The following is a 19,139-nucleotide window of genomic DNA, read 5'->3' as shown; positions in this document are numbered from 1 at the left end:
TGAATTTTCCTGGAAGCCTCAGAATGGAAAACGAAGGCCCTTCCGGGAGCTTGGACATGTAGGACAGATGTCCTCCACACTGCCTGCTGCAGTGTCCTGCATCCACGTAGGAAGGTACCCAATAAAAGTTTAATTAGGTATTAACCCAGAGGTCACCAGGAGACTAGTATACACGAGAAGGCTCCCACAGCATGCAGGGACAGGTCCACTTCCAGAAAGGGTCCACTGAGGCTATTCCTCTTGGGATTTATGGTAAGGGAGACGTCTCTAATGAACAAGGCCACAGCACATACTCCTCTCTGGAGCCCCAACTCATCCACCCACTCACCGTTTCTCTTTTCCGTAAGGGAAAAGAAACCATTCCAATGGCTAAGGAGAATAAGGATAACACACAAGCATGTTTCTACACATAATTTTTATTTGTTCTGCAACAATTCACATTTTTAATAGTGCTTCCTGACCATATACCAGCTGGCTCTTCTGTAGTATGGGCAATAAAAGTAGCAATTCACATTCAAGGGGGTTGGTATCAGCATCCCACACTGCCAAGGAGGAGTAGAGACCATCTACGGGATGGGGGGATGCCGTCTAGGATCGAAGAGGCTGTAAGGATAGCAAGGAGGAAAGCTTGGGCGAAGGAAGCCCCTTGCATTTGTGGAAGTCACTACTATCCCTAAGTGGCAGTCACGCTGGCCTTGCCGGCTCCCCATCTTGTGAGTGGGGGGAAGGGAGGAGCTCTTCCCATCTTAGATGTCAGGTTGGGTGGGTGCCTGTAAGGAGTAGGAAGTGTGGGGACCTATCTGACAGACCAGCACCCAAGCTGGTCAGATGAAGCTTCCTCAGTCCTCAGCCACCATTTCTACCCTCTGCATGGCTGCAGGAGGGACGACAGCTTGTACTGTGTCTAGCAAAACGGGAAAATTATAGTCAAAACAGCCTATGTTAAGTTAGTCTGTAAACACATCACGAAGAATGTAGGGATGTATGCTTTCCTAGCTTCCTCTTACATAGTTCTGGGACTCACCCAGCATAAACACAATCTTCTACCAAAAAGGATCCCCCCAGAGCAGGTCCTCCGTAAATGACCTTGCATTTTATTCCTCTACCTAAAGTGGCTGGCTTCCCACAGAGCCTCAACATGGTAGAGAACGAAGTTTAGGCATAGATGGCTCAGCCCAGGCCACAGGACCACAACCCAAGCTTTAGGTATTCAGTTGACTATAGATTAGTCCTTAGAATTATCTACTAGGCCAAACAAGATCCTAGGCTCTTCCACCCAAGTAGATTCAAACCCTAGAAATGAATCTAGAATCATCCCCATCCTCTTGGGTTTTCATCTAATTAATTGTTTCCCCAAGTTTACAACAAGCTGGACCCACACGTGCTTCCCAAAGTATTGAAACCAGATTTGCTTTCAGAGACTATGGCAAGGGGGTTTCCAAGAAACATCGCAGGCCAATCTGCTAGTGCTACCAAACTCGTGTTATGTCATAATGCCAACCAGTGGGCAAGTAATATACATCCCTTTAAATCTGGGATCCCTAAATTTCTGTAATCTCTAAATTTTCTGGACTCCCTTTATTAACACAAGCTAAAAACACAAAGGCTCAAGCAAAGACAGAACCTGAGTTGCACTCGGGCATGACCTATCAAAATTATTCAAGAAGAAAAGCAGTTCTTCACCGGCTAACGTGGGATTTTCTGCTATACAAACAATGACCTAGAAGTTTAGAAGAAAACTTAATAGAAGTAACATATGTATTGAAGAAGGAAGAAATAAGCACTGGAAGTAATTCCAAAGAACTTAATTATAAAAGTTATAATATTTACATGGGAATTTTCCCAAAATACAGTGCTTCCAAGGCTCTACAAGGAAGGAGATGTGCAGGCAAAATGGTTGCATACTGGACTCAAGCAAGAGTAAAACTCCGGAAACAGCTTTGCTGTCATGCAAGCAAAGCAAAAATATCTCGGCAAGTGAGAGGCGATAAGGAGGATGCCCCATAGGAGATGCTAAGAAAGCAGAGTAGAGATGAGGCAGGGATAAGGCTACCCACCTCAATCGTTCCTGACTTCACACACGTAAGGACCACACACGCACAAGCACTCCTGACGTTACTGCCGTGAAAAGGTCATGATGGGCAGGGCAGAACAATCAAGACCAAATGATACCATTGTTAGAGGTCGGTCCCCAACTATACTACTCTGGCTCCCCTTCTGACAGGAATATGGTGGTGGTTATGGTAACTAAGAATATAGAGATGGAAAGTGTGAGGAGGGAGGCTCTGTATGATAAGAAAGTCCTGGATGGCTACCTCAGCCCCTCACTGCCAGTCTTCTCCCTGCTGTTAAAGTAGGGAAGAAGCCAAGGTACAGGTGGTGAGAGAATACAGAGGGAAATGACAAGTGGCCCTGAATATTGGAGGCAGGGCACCTGACGTCTCAAGATGACCAAATAACCCAGATGTATTTCAGAAGGACAAGAAACCGGGTCCCTGAAGCTTAAAACAGACCTAGAAAATGTTTCATCACAATACTAATACATACACACGCGTGGCATGATGCAAAACAAAATGTTCTGGGGAAGAACTTCACTGGAATTTCCCAGTAAGAGTTTATAAATTAGACATACAAAAAACAACATGGAAGATTCACATTTGCATACTATCCACAGAGTGCCCAGAGGGGGTTAACGCAGGGACTGAAAACGTAGGTCAGATACCCCAGCCAAATGGATGGTGCTGTCATCAAAGAACTCTGATGCGCCTTCCAAAGTGCTTTGCAACAATTGCGCAGACATGGTGAAATGAGGTTGAAGTCTTCCTTCTCTCCAAAGCACTGACTCTGCGCTGATGGGGGAGAGAGAGTACCACCCTGCTCACTTCTTCTGAGACTGAAGATTCCATCAGACTATATCTAGGGGAAAGAGCACAAGCATCAGAGACTTTATTTTTTTCATGGTAGAGAACTGGAGGAAACCTAAAGGTCAGGCTATTCCTCTACTTTTCTGTCCTTTTGTCTAGCCCCGGTAGTTCATAAGTCTTTCCAGAAAGGTCCAAAAACTTTACCTTTTTCCATGACAAACTCATGAACACTGAACTAGACCACAGTATTTGAGGGGTGGGGGATTAGCATTTTGAGCAAGATAATTCTCCGGAGTAACCGCCACAATCACTGCATGACGTTAGCACCACGAGGCCCAACCCAGAAAATTAAAGTAGAAGCCACCCACCTCAGTCACTGAGACCGTGAAAACCATGAGCCCACATTTCCAAATGTCCCCTAAGGGAGATGGTACCATCCCCAGCTAAAAACAATTGAATATTTCTGAATGGTCATGAAGCACCCTGAGAAAAGAGTGCTGCTCTAAAACAACTGGTTCTTGACACCCAAGAAGACTCCCACTCTCCCTACCTTCTGGAGAACAAAGTCGGAGTTGGTAGTATTTGCCCCAAACCCTCAGTGGTAACCAAGTATTTCTTTCAGAAGCGATTCACCTGGTAGGGAAGATCAACAAACTTTATCCTAGAGAGGAATCTTCGCAGCTCCCCGCGGCCAATTTTGGGGGTGGTATCCTCGAGTTGGACCACCTGGCCTTCCATCAGTGCCCACCGTAGACTGAGCTTGCTGACCACCAGGGGTGCTGGGTGGCCTTCGGAGCTAGGCCCTGTTGTCCTGGTAACATAAAAGGCATCTTTCCAGAGGTCGTTAATTCCAACTGAGGAAGGACAAAAACAAGAGCAATTAACATAAAGACCAAAAACTTCTGCTAACAGGAGAGTGGCTCGGTTCAGCAGCTAGATTCATTCATTCATTTACTCTTTCATTAATTCATACACAAAGTTTATTGAGCACCTAATAAATGCAGGGCACTGAGCTAGGCAGTGGGTGCACAGTGGGAATGACTGGTGGCCGGCAAACCAGCACATTCCTCTCGGTCTCTGAACCTTTCCTTCTCTGAAGCTGTTTCCAAGAAAACCCCAAATCAGGAAATGAGGATATGCCAACTCTGGTGACAATTTATTTATTTTTTTTCCTGGTGACAATTTGGTAAAAAAGTGAGCATGACAAACTAGAACTTCTGAGAATTCCTGGACTGTCAGTGCGTGGTCACAGAAGCTATGTGCCTCCCCAGTGCTTATTTGGCCTCATCCTTAAAACAGGGATCATAAAAATGGTCTGCATTCTTAATCACCATCATTTAGCCCTCACTGAATAATATTTGATGCTAATATTGAGAAACGGCTCATTTAGATCCAATCACAGGATTCTCCCCCACCCCGGCCCCCCACCACACACACAGCCAGCAGGCCAGTATGCCTGCAAGTTCCAGATCAGGTGTTCTTCCCGATATATCTCAACAAACTGAGAGCCACAATCATTGGCTTTAACTTCAAGGCAAATGAGTTTGTGCACAGTGAGCCAGTCTGTGAATGGCAAGAGAACACAGAAGTAAAGGAAAAGGGGCCAGTCTGGTCTTCCTCTCCACAATACCCACAGCAAGGACTACAGACTCGCTTAGGCCAGAGAGAGGCAAAGGATCTCGGTGGAGGAGACCATCAGATACTTCCAGACCAGGAGGTGGCAGTGGCTGAGTTTCCAGAGCTTTGACCACCTGAATCACAGGACTCCAATACAGGATCCAGATTTTGCTGTATGGTATTATTTACATACATATATAAAGCTGAGGAATACTTCTAAAATGTTAATAGCAATTATGAGTGGTCAGATTCCGGCAAAATTTTTTTTTCTTTTTCCTTTGATTTTTCTCTTGGCAGCCACTTCTACGCAATGGCATGTTTACTTGTACTAGTCAAAAGAAAGCCTCCCACTGATCCTAAACCAATATCCTGGGGACAACATGCTACCTCCATCATATCCCTCACAGTTAATTCTAAATCCTAAGCTCTTGGAGGGTCGGGAAACCAGTCTTATTTGTATTCCTAGCACCTGGCATGGTGCCTGACATACAGGTGATGCTCAGTGAATGTCTGCTGAAGGAGTGGCTGTGGGAATCACATCCCCCCAAGAACCTCTGGGACATGGGGCTGCACTGGCCCTCAGCTTTCAGGCCTATTCAGAGAATTGGGTCCTTAGCCTGTGAGCCAAGTGCTCCTCCCAGAGGGAGCACTCCGGCCATGGCCCTGGGCACCAGGACGCCAGGGAAAATGCATGGGAGTGCTCAGCTGTCATTTGAAAGTACACATCCCTCCGCTGGTAGGACGGTGGTACCCTCACACACACACAGCCGGCACATCTCCTCCCCTCGCTGTGCATGCAGTCCCCACTGTCACTGGGACTCACCCTCTGAAGCCGTCACTGTGCCCGTGGCATTGGCCAGATCGAGAAGAAGAGAGGGGAATGCTGGGTGCAGGAGGTAGAGGTGGTGAAGGCTGGGTGGCCCAGTTCCCGGGATGGCGTCCTGACAATGAGAAGCAAAAAGGAAGAACGCAGGTAACTCTACGTTCCCACATGTGAGGTCCTCGGACAAAAAGGGCAGAGGGGACAGTGATTACTCACTCCTCTCTGATGCTATGACCTGACCCCAAATACAAGCATGTGTTTGAGAAAAACTCCCATATAAAAACTCCACATATTTCAAAGGGCTCAAAACAGACTAACCACTAATTTCTTCAAACCACTAGAGCTGGAAAATGCCCTCTCCCTTATGAGAAAAAAAAGAACGGAAATGCGCATGCCCCAGGAGAGAAGTTTGATGGGGCGGCTCCCAGTCTTCTGCCTGTGGAGTATTACAACATCTCTTGCAGTAGGTGGGGCTTTGTGGAGACAAAATGTATGTTTGAAAAGACATCTGTCTCCTCTCACTGGATATTAAAGCCAATTACAAGTGTCAAGCTCAAATCCACAAAACTCTTCTCAGTTCCTGAGATAAACAGAGCATTGGCCACACAGAAGCAAACCATTAAAAAAAAAATTCCAAGGCCCAAGTGTCAGTCGTCTTTGCAGAAGACATGCACATTGGCCCTTCCTTTACCGGTGTGACTTTTGCACAAGGATGACATTCCATTCTTGCACGTGTGCAGCCATTCGGTTGTTAATGCACAAAAATACCACAGATGGGTTAGTAAATGACTGCTCTACCAAGCTCCTCGAGGACCTCCCCTCCCCTGGGAGCATCCTGGGGCTCTGCTAGTGGAGGAAGTGGAACCCCATATTCTTAGCATAAGAAGTCCACTGAGTGAGGAGAAACACAGGCGGGAAGCTTGCAGCCACACTCCCACCACCACACAGAAGAGGGCGTTTTCCACACACACGCTCAGGAGCCCAGGCTTGAGAGGACAGACCTCTGGCTCTGTCCACGTGACAAGCAAGGAGTCAAACTCCCTCCTCACTGCCTAGGGAATGGAGCCCAAATTCCTAGCCTGAAAACCAAGGTCTAATGGCATTTAATCCAAATCTGCCGTTTCCAGCCTCTTCCTACAATTATTTACCTGCCCACCCATGCTTCAGCAACCTCTACTGCCCTTGCCCTCTCTAACCTCTGCCAACCTATTTCCCCCTTAGACTGTCTAACTATCCCTGCAGCCCACTTCCATGCATTAATACAATTCTCAGCCTTAGGTCCCACACCTAAATGCCACCCCTTTCACAAAAAGCTCTCTAACTGCCCCAGACAAAATTAATATCCTCTCCTTTTGTGCTTCCACCTAAACCTCTTATTTGTGCTTCCTTTGCGGCATGTGTGACATGCCTTTGTTTTGTGGTTATTTATAGACACTTACATTTGAGAGTCACTTGCTCTAATCCCCTCATTTTATTAAATGAGGAAACCGGGAAGTTTAAAATGTTAGGAAAACTATTCGTGGGCACACGTTGGGGCAGAACAGAATTAGGACTAAAACCTAGATTTTGAGTAAATCTGATCCTCAAACTGGAACATATTAGCATATTCACTGACAGATAAAGACCATGAGGCTCAGAAAAGTGAGGTGGCTCGTCCAAGAGTGCACGGTTGATGAACTCAGGACTCTTCATCCTTTGGGGTCCCCCCCCCATCTGGGGACCATCTGCCTTCTCCTCTAGAGGACCAGCACTCTTTCCAGGCTATCCTTAGGTCCCTACAGAGAACACGGCATCTGGCGCAGAGTGAGTGCTGGTCAAGACGTGTTTAATTGAACTCACTCAGGGTGGGTCTTACCAAAAACTCCCAGGCACCTAATACAGGTGGCACCCTGCCTCATCAGCCCCACTGAAATGCTGTGTATAGCACTTAAGACATTCCAAAATCTGCCTTCTGGGCATAGGACCTTCTCTCCCACACTTCCCCCGGGTAAACCCTCAACCTCGGCCTCAGCCTCATCATCCTCTCCAACTGCTTGCCATCCCAGCCCCACACCGTTTCTGCAGGCTCCGTTTATTCGCCTCAAAGCCCAGCCTCACCCTCCATGAGACGTCCTCTGCCCATTCCACACCAGTCACAGTTAGTTCTCTTCGACTGTGGCACAGATGGATCATCTGGAAATCTGGACCTTGTGGCTTTAGAAGACCTATCCTTTATCTAGCCTCCCACTGTCAGCAGCCAGCAGCCAGGGGCTGTCGGCTTGCACGATGCTCGGCCGAGAGGAAGGCCAGGGCAAGCAGCGCTCAGGAGGAAGCAGGGTCTTGCCCTGCCTGCTCGAGTGCTGCTGTGATCCACCCCTGCCACCCGGAAGCATGGCGGCTCCATGGACCCCAGCAGGCCCAATCAGCCCAGCAGAGCAGTTATCACCTCACCAAATGACAAAGGCCCCCAGGCCCACTTACAGAACTGGGAGTTACCGCCGACATCCCCTCGGCCCAGAAGAGGAAGACAGACTTCTGATCTGAAGTAACCGCCGAGGTGGTTGGCGTTTCCTTCATGTGGCAGGGAGCGTTGTAGGTCCAGGTAACAGAGCCCGAGTCCCCATCCACCACCATCATCTGCAGAAGAGGAGCCTGTGAGTACAGCCCGTCTCCAGAAAGGCAGCAGGCCAAGAAAACACACAGAGCAAAGAAAACCCGCAGAGATCCAAATAACACATGTGTTAACAGGTTGAGCTTATTACATGTGAACAAACTGGGTGTTCGGAGAGCATTATATAAGACCTAGGGACCAAGCCCCACTTTTCAGCAGCCGTTGTCTCCATTTTGTAGAGTGTAAAGGATTGTAGAATTCTCCAGTGGGAAGGAGATGTTAATCATCTGATCCACCTCTCATTCTCAGGGTGAGAGGGTGGAGGCCCGGGACAGGAAGGGACTCAGATTGTTCAGGGTCTGTGACAGTGCTCCGACAGAGAGCGGCCCTTGGAGGGGAGCACCTCCTCCCGCTCCTTCCCTCCCGCCACTGCAGCCACCACTTTAGGGAACAACGACTAAGTGGACGCAAGTCCTATGGGCTGTGCTAAAAGCTTTCTGGGTTTGATGATGTCACGGCACATGTAGCTCAGCCCCAGGGTGGTCTCAAATTCAAAAGAGCACATCTAAACAGATGAACACATAAACTAAGAGATTCACTTAGTTTACTTAGATTTACTCCTCAGCTGCGTCTTTCAAAGGACAATTAAGGGGCCTGAACTCATCATCCCTGACACACTGCTATCTCCTTTTCACCCCAAATACCTCATACCTCACGGTTTTAGAGCCTCTTCTCGGCCAAAATCCACAAGAAACTCCCCATCCACCTCTAGCCCCTGTCTTTATGGCCCTTCTCCTCAAGGGTCTGTTCTTGGATAAACGGAAGGACTGTAGCTCTGGCAACAATCACTTCCCTATTCTTCCAGCCTCTGGGTCCTGCCCTTCTTTGTCCGTGCTCGGACTCTGCCTCATGGAAGGTCCTGGAACCACACAGAGGGACAAACTCCCCTGAGCCAGCAGTTCAAGATTCCCTCCGGCAGTCTGAGGAGAAAAGTCTTGAGACACCACACTAAAAAATTTTATCCAGTCACACATACTATTTAGCTGTCATAATAACCCTATGAAGATAGGTGATACTCCCACTTTATAAAGCGATGTAGAATCTGCAGTTGGGTGAGATTATGTAATTCACCCAAGGTCACTAGCAAGTAGTGGAGCCAGGATTAAATTCCAGGTCCAAACCCTCAGCATCTCAGCTCTTAAGCAAGCTACATATCCCCTTCTCCCTTAATCCCGCTGGAATGCCCATGGAAATTCCAATCTCTACCTGAAATCTTTTTGAAACACAACCAGACATCGCTTCCTTCCTGGACAGCACTGCTGGAACTGCTCCCTGAAGTGATGCTTCTGTCATCGGCTCTGTCCTCCACTCATGACCAAATAACCCTACTGCCTCCAATACATCACCTAAATTCTGCAGCCTTGCTTTTCAGGGCCCTCCATCATCAGCTGAGCTCACTCTGATCTCTCTGGAGGAAATACCCCTTGGCCTACCCTTATATACCGACCCAGCAAACCACTTCTCTGCTCTCATGATTTGAACATCTCACCTGCAACCAACATGAAGCACCTCTTGACTCCCTGCACTCTATCTGCTCCCCACGTCCCCATGGCATTGTGCAGACCTCCTTTACCTACCCACCACGATGTGGTAGGGCTGTGTGCATACAGGCACCCCAAAGACTATGAACTACACAAAACCAGGACCTTGTCTTCATTACTGCTGTGCCTCCACAGATATCATCTGTGCATCTGGCACGGAACTTGGCAGATATTAGAGGAGATGATTAAGTGTTGTGTTTGCTCACAGGGAACAGGGCATAATATATAAATATATATGTTACAGTAAAGATAAACTGAAAAGATTGGTCAGTTATAAAAAAGAAATTTTAAAAACTCTAATTCTCCCTGTAATAAGAATGAAAACTGTCTATCCAATCATTATAACCTCATAACATGCAACCTCACATAAAATCAGGAAGACCTATGGAACATGCCATACCATTCTGTCTCTGGGCCACTGGTGTCAGTGTTTCTAACCTAACAAGCCTTCCCAGCCACCCTTCCTCATATAAATGTGGTTCAGCTTTCCAGGTTCTGCTCATCATCTTTCCCTCCTTTGTTAAGTCTTTCATAACAACTCAACCACCCCAGATATCCTGCCTTCTCTGAAATCTTGGGAAGATATGTACTGAAGTACTAAGTTCATTTATGCCTGCCTTTCCCCACCAAGAGACTTCAGAAGGTTCCTATTGCCTAACTGTGAGTTAAGAATCCAGAAAGGGGGGTGGGGAGGGCGGCGGGGAGGCGGGCAGCACCTGGGTGGCTCAGTCGGTTAAGCGTCCGACTTCGGCTCAGGTCATGATCTCGTGGTTTGTGAGTTCGAGCCTCACTTCAGGCTCTGTGCTGACAGCTCAGAGCCTGGAGCCTGCTTCAGATTCTGTATCTCCCTCTCTCTCTGCCCCTTGCCTGCTCACGCTGTCTCTGTCTCTCAAAAACAAATAAACACTAAAAAAAAAATTTTTTTTTTTAATTTTTTTTTTTAACATTTATTTATTTTTGAGACAGAGAGAGACAAAGCATGAACGGGGGAGGGTCAGAGAGAGGGAGACACAGAATCTGAAACAGGCTCCAGGCTCTGAGCTGTCAGCACAGAGCCTGACGCGGGGCTCGAACTCACGGACCGCGAGATCATGACCTGAGCCAAAGTCGGCCGCTTAACCGACTGAGCCACCCAGGCGCCCCAAAAAAAAATTTTTTTAAAAAGGAAAAAAAAAAGAATCCAGAAGTGGGAACTCATGTACAGGAAGGAAGTTAGCTAGACAGGCTTCCAATGCTATAGATTGTAGCACCGAATTGTGAGTTTTCATTTTATCCATCAGCCAGAGTTTGAGTTCTCTGAAGGAAGGGACCAAATTTTAGGTTCTTTTTATTTCTCACAGGGCCTAGCATATGGCTGGACACAACATATATACCTTATATATGTTTCAATTGATTTGAGTCCCAAAGTTTTACCTTTTTCATCCCAACTCCATCCTGTATCTGTAGAAGGAAGTCTAACGTCTGATCATCAGTGAAATACCCAGGAGTAGGCTGGCTGCAAATGAGAACACAGTGATCAGTGGTGAATAAGAAGAAGAGGAAAACAAGGAATTCTCTTCTCCTGCATTGCCCCACATATCAAGCAATTGTCCTGAGAATTTTGACACATGGGAAAGCGGATCAGAACGACAAACACACAGAGGAACACGCTGCAAACCTGTGCAGGCCTTGCAGGCTCAATGTCCAGGAAGGTGTCAGATTTTGCCCCCGCAGCAGGACAAGGCCTTGTCTGGCTGTAATCAGGAGGTTGCTGCAGTTGGAATCAGGTGCCTTCACCATCTGGAGTAGCTCGACACCATCACTGAATTAAACAAGAGCCCAACAGTTAGCCTCCAGCTGGGATGAGATTCCCAACCCACCAGCTTGGGCTTTTGGTCTTGGTACTCTTGTATTCATCTCCCACCATTATCTCATCAGGTGGGCACTCTGTCATTCCAGGGAATCTCAGTTTAGAAACCAAACATCCCTAGAGAATTCACGCAAGTTCAAAAGGAACTCCCAGGAGAAGCGCTGCAGAGCCGTATCTCTGATGTTAGACGCCCTGGGAAAGATAACAGAGCCAAGGATAATGGCAAGGAAGGCGGATGGAAACCTGGACAGGAGGCCTGAAACTGTCACTAAGCTTGGACAGCAACTCACTTGACACTGCATCAAATTATTTCTCTGTCTGGACAACTGGGGCGATTCTATTTAACAACTGCCAAACTGACTGAAACAATGTGATACTGCCAGAGAAAATGCTAGAAAATGATTTGAAACTTCTGACAGAATAGAATGAAGACAATTACCATCCAGGCCTGGGGTTAAATGGGTAAAATCCACTCCATGTGGAAAATGGCATGCTTTGGATTAAGAAATAAACAAAAATAAAAAATAAGATTTCATGGATGCTAGCCTTGCTTCTGCCAAAATGAGTTTTTAACTAAGAGAAAAACACAGAAAAAGAGTAGGGCAGATGCTTCAGCACAGTTTTACAAGCAGGCATTTTAAATAAATCTGTCTCCCTACCTGAAGGGTTCCCAGTCTCACCTATCCCACTCTCAGAACCCTAAACAAATATCCTTCTTTGCAACCTATGTGCAGAGTGATCACAAATCATGATCCCCAACACATAGCTATCAACACATTATGTTACCAAGAAAAGAAAGTTTCTAACTCACCAGACCAGAAGATGGTATATTAAGGGCAGCACTGTTTCCCCCCAAACTTCTGCCCACTTATTCACCAGCCCAACCAAACTTGGAGACTCCATAACACATGCGATCTCAGATCTCACTGTGACAAAGTTAGACATCTGCCCTACCTGTAAATGTCAATGAGCTCAGACAGGTTGATAGATCTTCGCTTCTCCCATTCTGGCTCTTCTATCTGCAGAGAAGGTGGTAAGCTGTCTCGATTTTGGGCCTGAACAAAAATGTCCCGCAGGGCGACAGCTTGGATATTTCCTAGCACCACAGGAAGAACCAACACTGAGAAGTTGAATTTACTAGAACTCTCCCAGGGTGAGGATCTGAGCAAGAGACACAGAGCCGAATCAGATGGGTCTAATATAGCCCACCCAGTACATATCCAACATGGAGTAACTGGAGAAGTGATTAAGCAGATGCTGCACAGTCTTTGGAGAAGGCAGCTGAGAAAAGCAGAGTTAATAACCCGCCATGGGTGGGGGAGAGTGAGAGGCCCCTGGGACAGGAGGGGGCAATAGGGCTGGTGACAGCAATTCCGAGCTTTCATTGTCTCAAAAGGGAGGCCTAACGCACACACACAGATGGGGAACAGCAGCAAAACTACACTTAATTCTTACCAAAGCCAAAAAGGATATAGACAGCCCCATTTGTGGTGACGTAAACCTGAGGACCAATCAGATTCCCCACGCCCACGATGTTGTACTTCACAGGTCGGCCCACCGGACTCCCTGTCCGGCCAGACACCAGCAGAAAGCACAGATCTGGCTGAAGAAGCAAAAAAACGGGAGTCAATAGATGTCATATCGTCTCCTAATCAAGTAGCTTCTACAGAAGTCACTGCGCTCTGATTAGCTAAGGGTTCAGAAACACTTCCCAAAGTTGCACAGCACAAAGCCAAACCTGCTTCCCTTTTTTTCCCTGGAAGCAAGAAAATGAAGCCAATGTCCCATTCCTTGTTAGATATGTGCAAAAAGCATCTTCATGGTAGCTCAGGCAATTTCTCTGAAGCATGGTTGTTGCTGATTAACAGTCTTCTGAGGCACAGAGTTCTAGCCGAGAGCTAAGTGTAGGACAGCTGACTGCTGGGTCTCTATTCTCATACCCAGAAATCCCCAGTAATATTTGGTCCCAACTAAAATCAACACGGGCAGTCTCTCCCATCATAACATTACATGTCTAGCCTGGCCACTATCAACCCTCAAGCAGAGATCAGCAAACCTATCCTGTGAAGAGTCAAAAGGTGGATATTTTAGGTTTTGCAACTCAGATGATTTCTGTAGCAACTAGTCAACCACCACAGTGTGAGAGCAGCCATCGATAATAATAAATGAAGAGGCATGACTGTGCTCCAATAAAACTTTAGAAAAACAAGCAGTGGGCCAAATCTGGCCTGCAGGTCAGTTTGTCAACCCTGCCCTAAAGGGTTTTCTTTAGCAATAGAGTCACCGGTCACTACAATATGAGGATTGTAATGATATCCTGACTTAAGTAAAGCTTTTGACGAAGTTTAGCATCATGAATTCTTCTGGACAAGATAAAAAGATATGGTTTTCAGTGCACCTAGAGTAAGAGTCAATGCCAATCCAGAGGGAGACTTTTGGTGGGATGTCACAGCACTCTGCCATTATCCCATTGCTACTAATCATTCTCATCAAAGACTTGAATGAATAGCTTATCTCAAGCTTATCACGGAACTGAAAGTGATAGCTAATATGCTATATGACAAACTCAAAATTCAAAGAAGTCTTAGGCTTGGAAGATGGGTCAAAATCTGAAAGAAGAAATGGGGCCACTAATGAGTTGATTAAGTAAGAGGTGTGGGTGCTTTAACGGATTATAAACAAAAACTAAATCTTAGAAAGGCTATCGCAATCTTCAGCTGCATTAATAGAAATATAAAGCCTATATCTAAAGAAGTAATAATTTCCCTATGCTGGTAAAACTGGATATATCACAAATAGAATATTGTTTTCAGATATGGGTACCACATTTTAAAAGAGATATGGATAAAATGGAGTGCAAAGGAAAAGAAAGCAAGAAAGAGAGGGGTCTAGACTTCATTTTGTACAGAGTACAGTATAAGAATGGGGGTAGCCTTAGAGTAGCAGGTGTAGTGGGACGAGGCTAAGGGCTAATAGGCCTACATGAAAGCATGTAGAAAGAGGATTAGATTCTTTCAGAGTAGCTCTGTGGGGCTGAAGCTGGAACAGTGAGTAGAAGCTATGAGAAAACAGAATTCTCACCAATGTGACAGAATTTTCTTGACCTGACCAAAAATGAAATGAACTGCCTTACAAATCAGTGATATTCCCATTAGCCTGAGTACTCATGGAGAGTATGGATGCCAATGTGTCTAGAATACCGTATCAGACTATAGCACAGTGGAAGAGGGTTCACCACATGGCTTCCCACCTAGAAGATCCAAACTGTTCTAGACCAGATCAGTTCCTCTCACCCCAAACCAGGTCCCACTGTCCCAAGCCCACCTCATTCTAAACCCAGATCTAAGAACAGAGTCACTCTAAGTCATAGACCTCGTATGTTCTATTCCTCAAGAAGAGAGAGCCTTCTATACTGTAGCTTAGAGTAAACCAGCTTAAGTTTCCCAGGTTCTTTGTTGCTGGCATCATGGTCAAGAGAGGTCAGTAGAAAGATGAGGCTACTGCTGTAAACCCATTGCTTCACTAAGATTTTTTTAATCTACCAACCATCTATCAACCATCTATCAACTTTTCAGGCAGAATGTGTAAATAATTCTGTGACACAAGTTGGGTGATACACTTTTTTTGCTGTTTGGTTAAGACAAAAAAAAAAAAAAAAAAAGCACAGAGTTGGAGCAGACAAGAAGCTAATTCCTCTAATAGAGGCCACCTCACTACGGAGGGTCCTTAGAAGCCAGAAGCTCTAGCCTGTCAACCACCTCTGGCTAATAAGAAGCCAAATGGGGTATTAAGGCCGAGATTTTTAAACTTATCCAGGATACAGAAACTTTTTCAATTTCTTGCTATGCCTCTGCTAACCATACTTCCATTGAAAAGAAACTCCCCATACTTTCCACTTTGGCACCTTCAGATAATCACTCCCTGATGGGCATAGTCTTCAAAAATTTCCCTACACCCTGGTCTCTTTCTTCACAATGACTGTAATAAAAAAGGTTATGTAAACAATAGTTGAGTTTTGGGTTCAATCTACTTTGAGACCAACTGGCTAGCTGAAGAAAAACTAACAGAAAGCACCCTTAAAACAAACTAGCCTTCAGAAATTTATCTAACTTCTTTGTTTTCATCTTACAAAAGTATCGCCAGGTGTCCTAGAGCAGTGCTCCTCAACACTTGTGATTGGTGAAGCACTTTCAGTTAGTCTCTGGTGCTCCTGGCAGAAAACATAAAACACTGATAGATTTCACGCTATTCTAAATAATTTTACTTGCAGATTTTATAACTATACTCCACGCATATGCATTACAAAAATCACAGCAGCAAACACAAGGTCTACTAAAAATTAACATATGCTACCAAATAAAGCAAAATCATCTACATCCACAGTTTTCCACAAATATTATCTGCCAATTGTTCCTGGCAAACTCACATAGGAAGTCTGAGAAAAAGACTTAGAGGAACTCTGACACAAGCTTGAGGAAAAGCTTTAGGAGTAAAAACTTAAAGTTGAGATAAATCTGTTCGTTAACATATTCTTTCCTGTGAATCAGGAGGGAAAACTACTATTATTTTAACTGTGCACAGAATAACTAGTTCCAGTACCCCACAGGTCCAATAAAGCAGAATTGAGAAGCGTAATTTAAGGACCAACGTACTAGACTCAAAGTCTGTATTATCATAGCCTGCGTTACAACTATCCTTTCTTAGGTCATTGTTGTTATTACTTATTCAATTTACAACATGCTCTATGTACATGAACTATCAGCCTATCTTACTGTTTTATGTAAAATAAAAATTAAGTATACATAACTAACAACACAAACACATGGTCCAATAGGCACTACGTGAGGCACTTAAATACATTAGTTCCAACTTTCACAACAATCCTGTGAGTAGACAGAACCTTCCCATGTCCAGGGCCCAGCTGGATCCCATGGCTTGCCCACGGCCACACAGCTACAGCAGAGCACAAATTGAAACACAGACCTATTTGGCTCCAGAGCTCTACCATGTCACAGTCAATGGGAACATAATGAGGCTGCCGGGGAAAACGAGTTCATGATCGTAATTTATTCATTAAATCTCACAAAGACTACTTGCTTAAACCCAAGCCCTCGTAAAAAGGTTTCGAGCAGCATTTATAATAACAACACTAGGAGCTGACTAAAGTTGGAACATTTCCTATGAGAAACACAGACCATTTAATATAGGGCATACCTGCAATTCCCCAATGGCCAGGACTACAAGATCTCGAACACCATCTTCATCCAAGTCTGGCAGCACCACCCCTGGGGCAGCCAGGGTACCGTTGGATAAGTAGTTTGGGTTTAAAGTCCAAATGGCTTTCCCTAGGGGAGGGCAAAGAGGCTGATCACAATTTACAGCTTTCGGACTCTGGAAAAGGCAGACGCCATGCTCCCAGATCAGAAAAGAGAAACCCAATGGGCAAACGACAGACAGCAGCTCTTCCTTACTTTTTTAGTTTTTATCTTACAGGGGACAAACGGAGCAGGGAGTGTAAGCTGAAATCCTCAAGTGTCTGACTCATAAACCTGTGTGATAACTTCATGCCTAGATTTTTTAGATAAAATAGAAGTGCTGAAGTCTCTTCAAGAAAGAGGAGCCCACTTGTCTGGGGCAGAGAAACTGATCTGTAAGAGATTATTACAACTATTAAGGAAACATCCAAGGGCAGCCAGCCAGACCAAGTCTCCCTCCCGCTACCACATGTTCACATGAGCAGGGAAATTGTAGGAGGTTTTCAAAATGACTTCACTTCTGGAGTTAACTCACATTTAAATTTTTTTCACTCAAAGTTACCCCACTACCAAACTCCAACCTCTAAAACTGGGAAGGTTGCTATGCATTCATTCAGCTTCGCTCGAGTCCAAGGTGTTAATAAGCAGTACACTTATGGTGGTGTCGGGGGCCTTCATTATATTTGATTCTCTTTCACTCCTTGTGTCATGGATGTCTGAGTATAATAAGAAGTCAAAAGGCCAAATCAACATGCATCAACAAACCTTAGTTTCTTCCCTGACCTTTGCTGAGGTGGTTAATGGCCAAGTTTACACAGGGACCCCGTATATATCAGATACAAGAGACAGAGCTTGGCTGTCTTTTGTACACAGCAGGAAGACTGGAAACCAAAAGCCTCAGGGTAGTTTCTGTTTGGGCAATTCAGTTTAGCCCCAACCTAACACCAAACAGGTTTAACTGTGGATCTATTACTCAATCTATTCAAACCCTTTCTCTATCTATCTTAATACTCACCTTCCCAAGTAGTAAAATCAGATTTTCCATCATGCGACAGTGGAAAGGCCCCTTCCACACGAGACTGTTCTGACCAGAGACTGTGACTCACTGGAACAGAGGCTTTTGTGGAAAGTGATCTTTACCTGATGTCGCATTGAACGCACTGAACATCTTATGCGTCCCTGTCACGAGGCAGATGGTTTCAGCCACGCTTCCTGGTATCAGATCCAAACATGTAATATCTCGGGCCTCCTCGGGGAGGGGACTCAACCAGAGTGTGCTGCCATTCATCCCCGAAAGGCACACAAGGATAGCAGCTGGCCTTGAGACACCTAAAAGCACTCGAGAGATACAAGAAAAGAAAGGAGACAGAGAAGATAAACAGTACAGGTGAGAAGGAGGCCAGAAAACCAAAAGTAAATGGTGCCGAAGCAGCACCTCACACCTGCGTATTCTGCTCCTTCCCATATTTCTGGCTCCAAGTCTCAACAACAGAGTTCCTCTCACATCTGCCCAACACACTTCTCACGTAGGACAAGAGGTTGTGGACCTCCTCCGGGCCACCTTGTGTGCATGCTGCACCTCCCCCAACACACTTGTTTACATGTCCGTCACCTCAGCCCCCACTAAATAGCAACACTCGTAAGGATAAAGACTGTCACATTAATTTCTGTATCCTCAGTGCCTCACAAAGCACCTAGCACACACAGCAACCAATTGTTTGCTGAATAAAAGACAGGAGCAAAATCTAGAACATGGGAAAGTCACTGCGGAGAACAAAAGCAATCAAGAGGGTAAGGCATGCTCAGAAAAGTCAGACTGAGCTAGAACATGCACAGAGCAGGGGCAAAGAAATACCTGAGTTCTGAGATGCTGGGGTGGCTCAGTCAGCAAAGCCTCCGACTCTTCATTTCAGATCAGGTCATGATCTCATGGTTCATGAGATCGAGCCCTACATCGGGCTCTGTGCTGACAGTGTGGAGCCTCCTTGGGATCCTCTCTCTTCCCCTCTCTCTGCCCCTCCCCTGCTCTCTCTTTCTCTCTCAAAATAAATAAATAAACTTGGAAAAAAAGAAAAGAAAAGAAATACCTGAGTTCTAATCATCGCTAGCAAGTGCTCCCTGAGAGCAGAAAAAGTAAAACATTTTAAAAATAAAATCCTGAAGATTACACGTAGCAATGATCAGTAGGCCTTCCTGGTCTAGACTCCCATGGAATCAGCTGATATAGCCCCAGTCAGGAAAGAATACTTGGGAAAACTTAATGTCTATGTTCAAGGACAGCTGGTAAGGGATCAGAGTAGCTCATCTCTTTAGTAAATAATCCTTTATGTCACTTAATTAACAATTAGAATAACAACTTTCTCTCTTGCCAGTTTTACATTCACTTTCAGGATAGGGATGCTGACTCATCTCAACACTTTCCACTTCCAGCAACAACCAATATGGACAAAGTAATTAAGTTTTAGAGCTTCCCTGTACCTATTCCTCAGCACTGCTAATTAAATATACAACCAAAAAACAAGAGACAAGCTGTGGCTCAC

General features: G+C 45.5%; 1 protein-coding gene across 1 annotated transcript in view; it reads right to left on the bottom strand.

Annotated features, from left to right (window-relative positions):
* Positions 1 to 400: 400 nt before the first annotated feature.
* Positions 401 to 19,139, bottom strand: part of FAM234B (family with sequence similarity 234 member B) — a 35,468-nt gene continuing 16,729 nt past the window's right edge. Inside the window, exons 4-13 of the mRNA XM_047067114.1 lie at positions 17,740 to 17,928; positions 16,559 to 16,689; positions 12,800 to 12,947; positions 12,299 to 12,440; positions 11,153 to 11,296; positions 10,909 to 10,990; positions 7,765 to 7,920; positions 5,305 to 5,422; positions 3,498 to 3,718; positions 401 to 2,916 (exon numbers count right to left, since the gene is read on the bottom strand). Of these exons, the coding sequence (XP_046923070.1) occupies positions 2,911 to 2,916; positions 3,498 to 3,718; positions 5,305 to 5,422; positions 7,765 to 7,920; positions 10,909 to 10,990; positions 11,153 to 11,296; positions 12,299 to 12,440; positions 12,800 to 12,947; positions 16,559 to 16,689; positions 17,740 to 17,928 (1,337 nt within the window). The 3' untranslated portion in view covers positions 401 to 2,910. The remainder of the gene's footprint in view (positions 2,917 to 3,497; positions 3,719 to 5,304; positions 5,423 to 7,764; positions 7,921 to 10,908; positions 10,991 to 11,152; positions 11,297 to 12,298; positions 12,441 to 12,799; positions 12,948 to 16,558; positions 16,690 to 17,739; positions 17,929 to 19,139) is intronic.

The sequence above is a fragment of the Lynx rufus genome, unplaced genomic scaffold, assembly GCF_022079265.1.
Source record: "Lynx rufus isolate CCGP_SWC_20201006 ecotype Redwood Valley unplaced genomic scaffold, mLynRuf1.p SCAF_7, whole genome shotgun sequence".
NCBI classification, from domain to species: domain Eukaryota; kingdom Metazoa; phylum Chordata; class Mammalia; order Carnivora; family Felidae; genus Lynx; species Lynx rufus.
The sequence above is the reverse complement of the archived record's forward strand: the minus strand, read 5'-3'. Positions and strand labels throughout refer to the sequence as shown.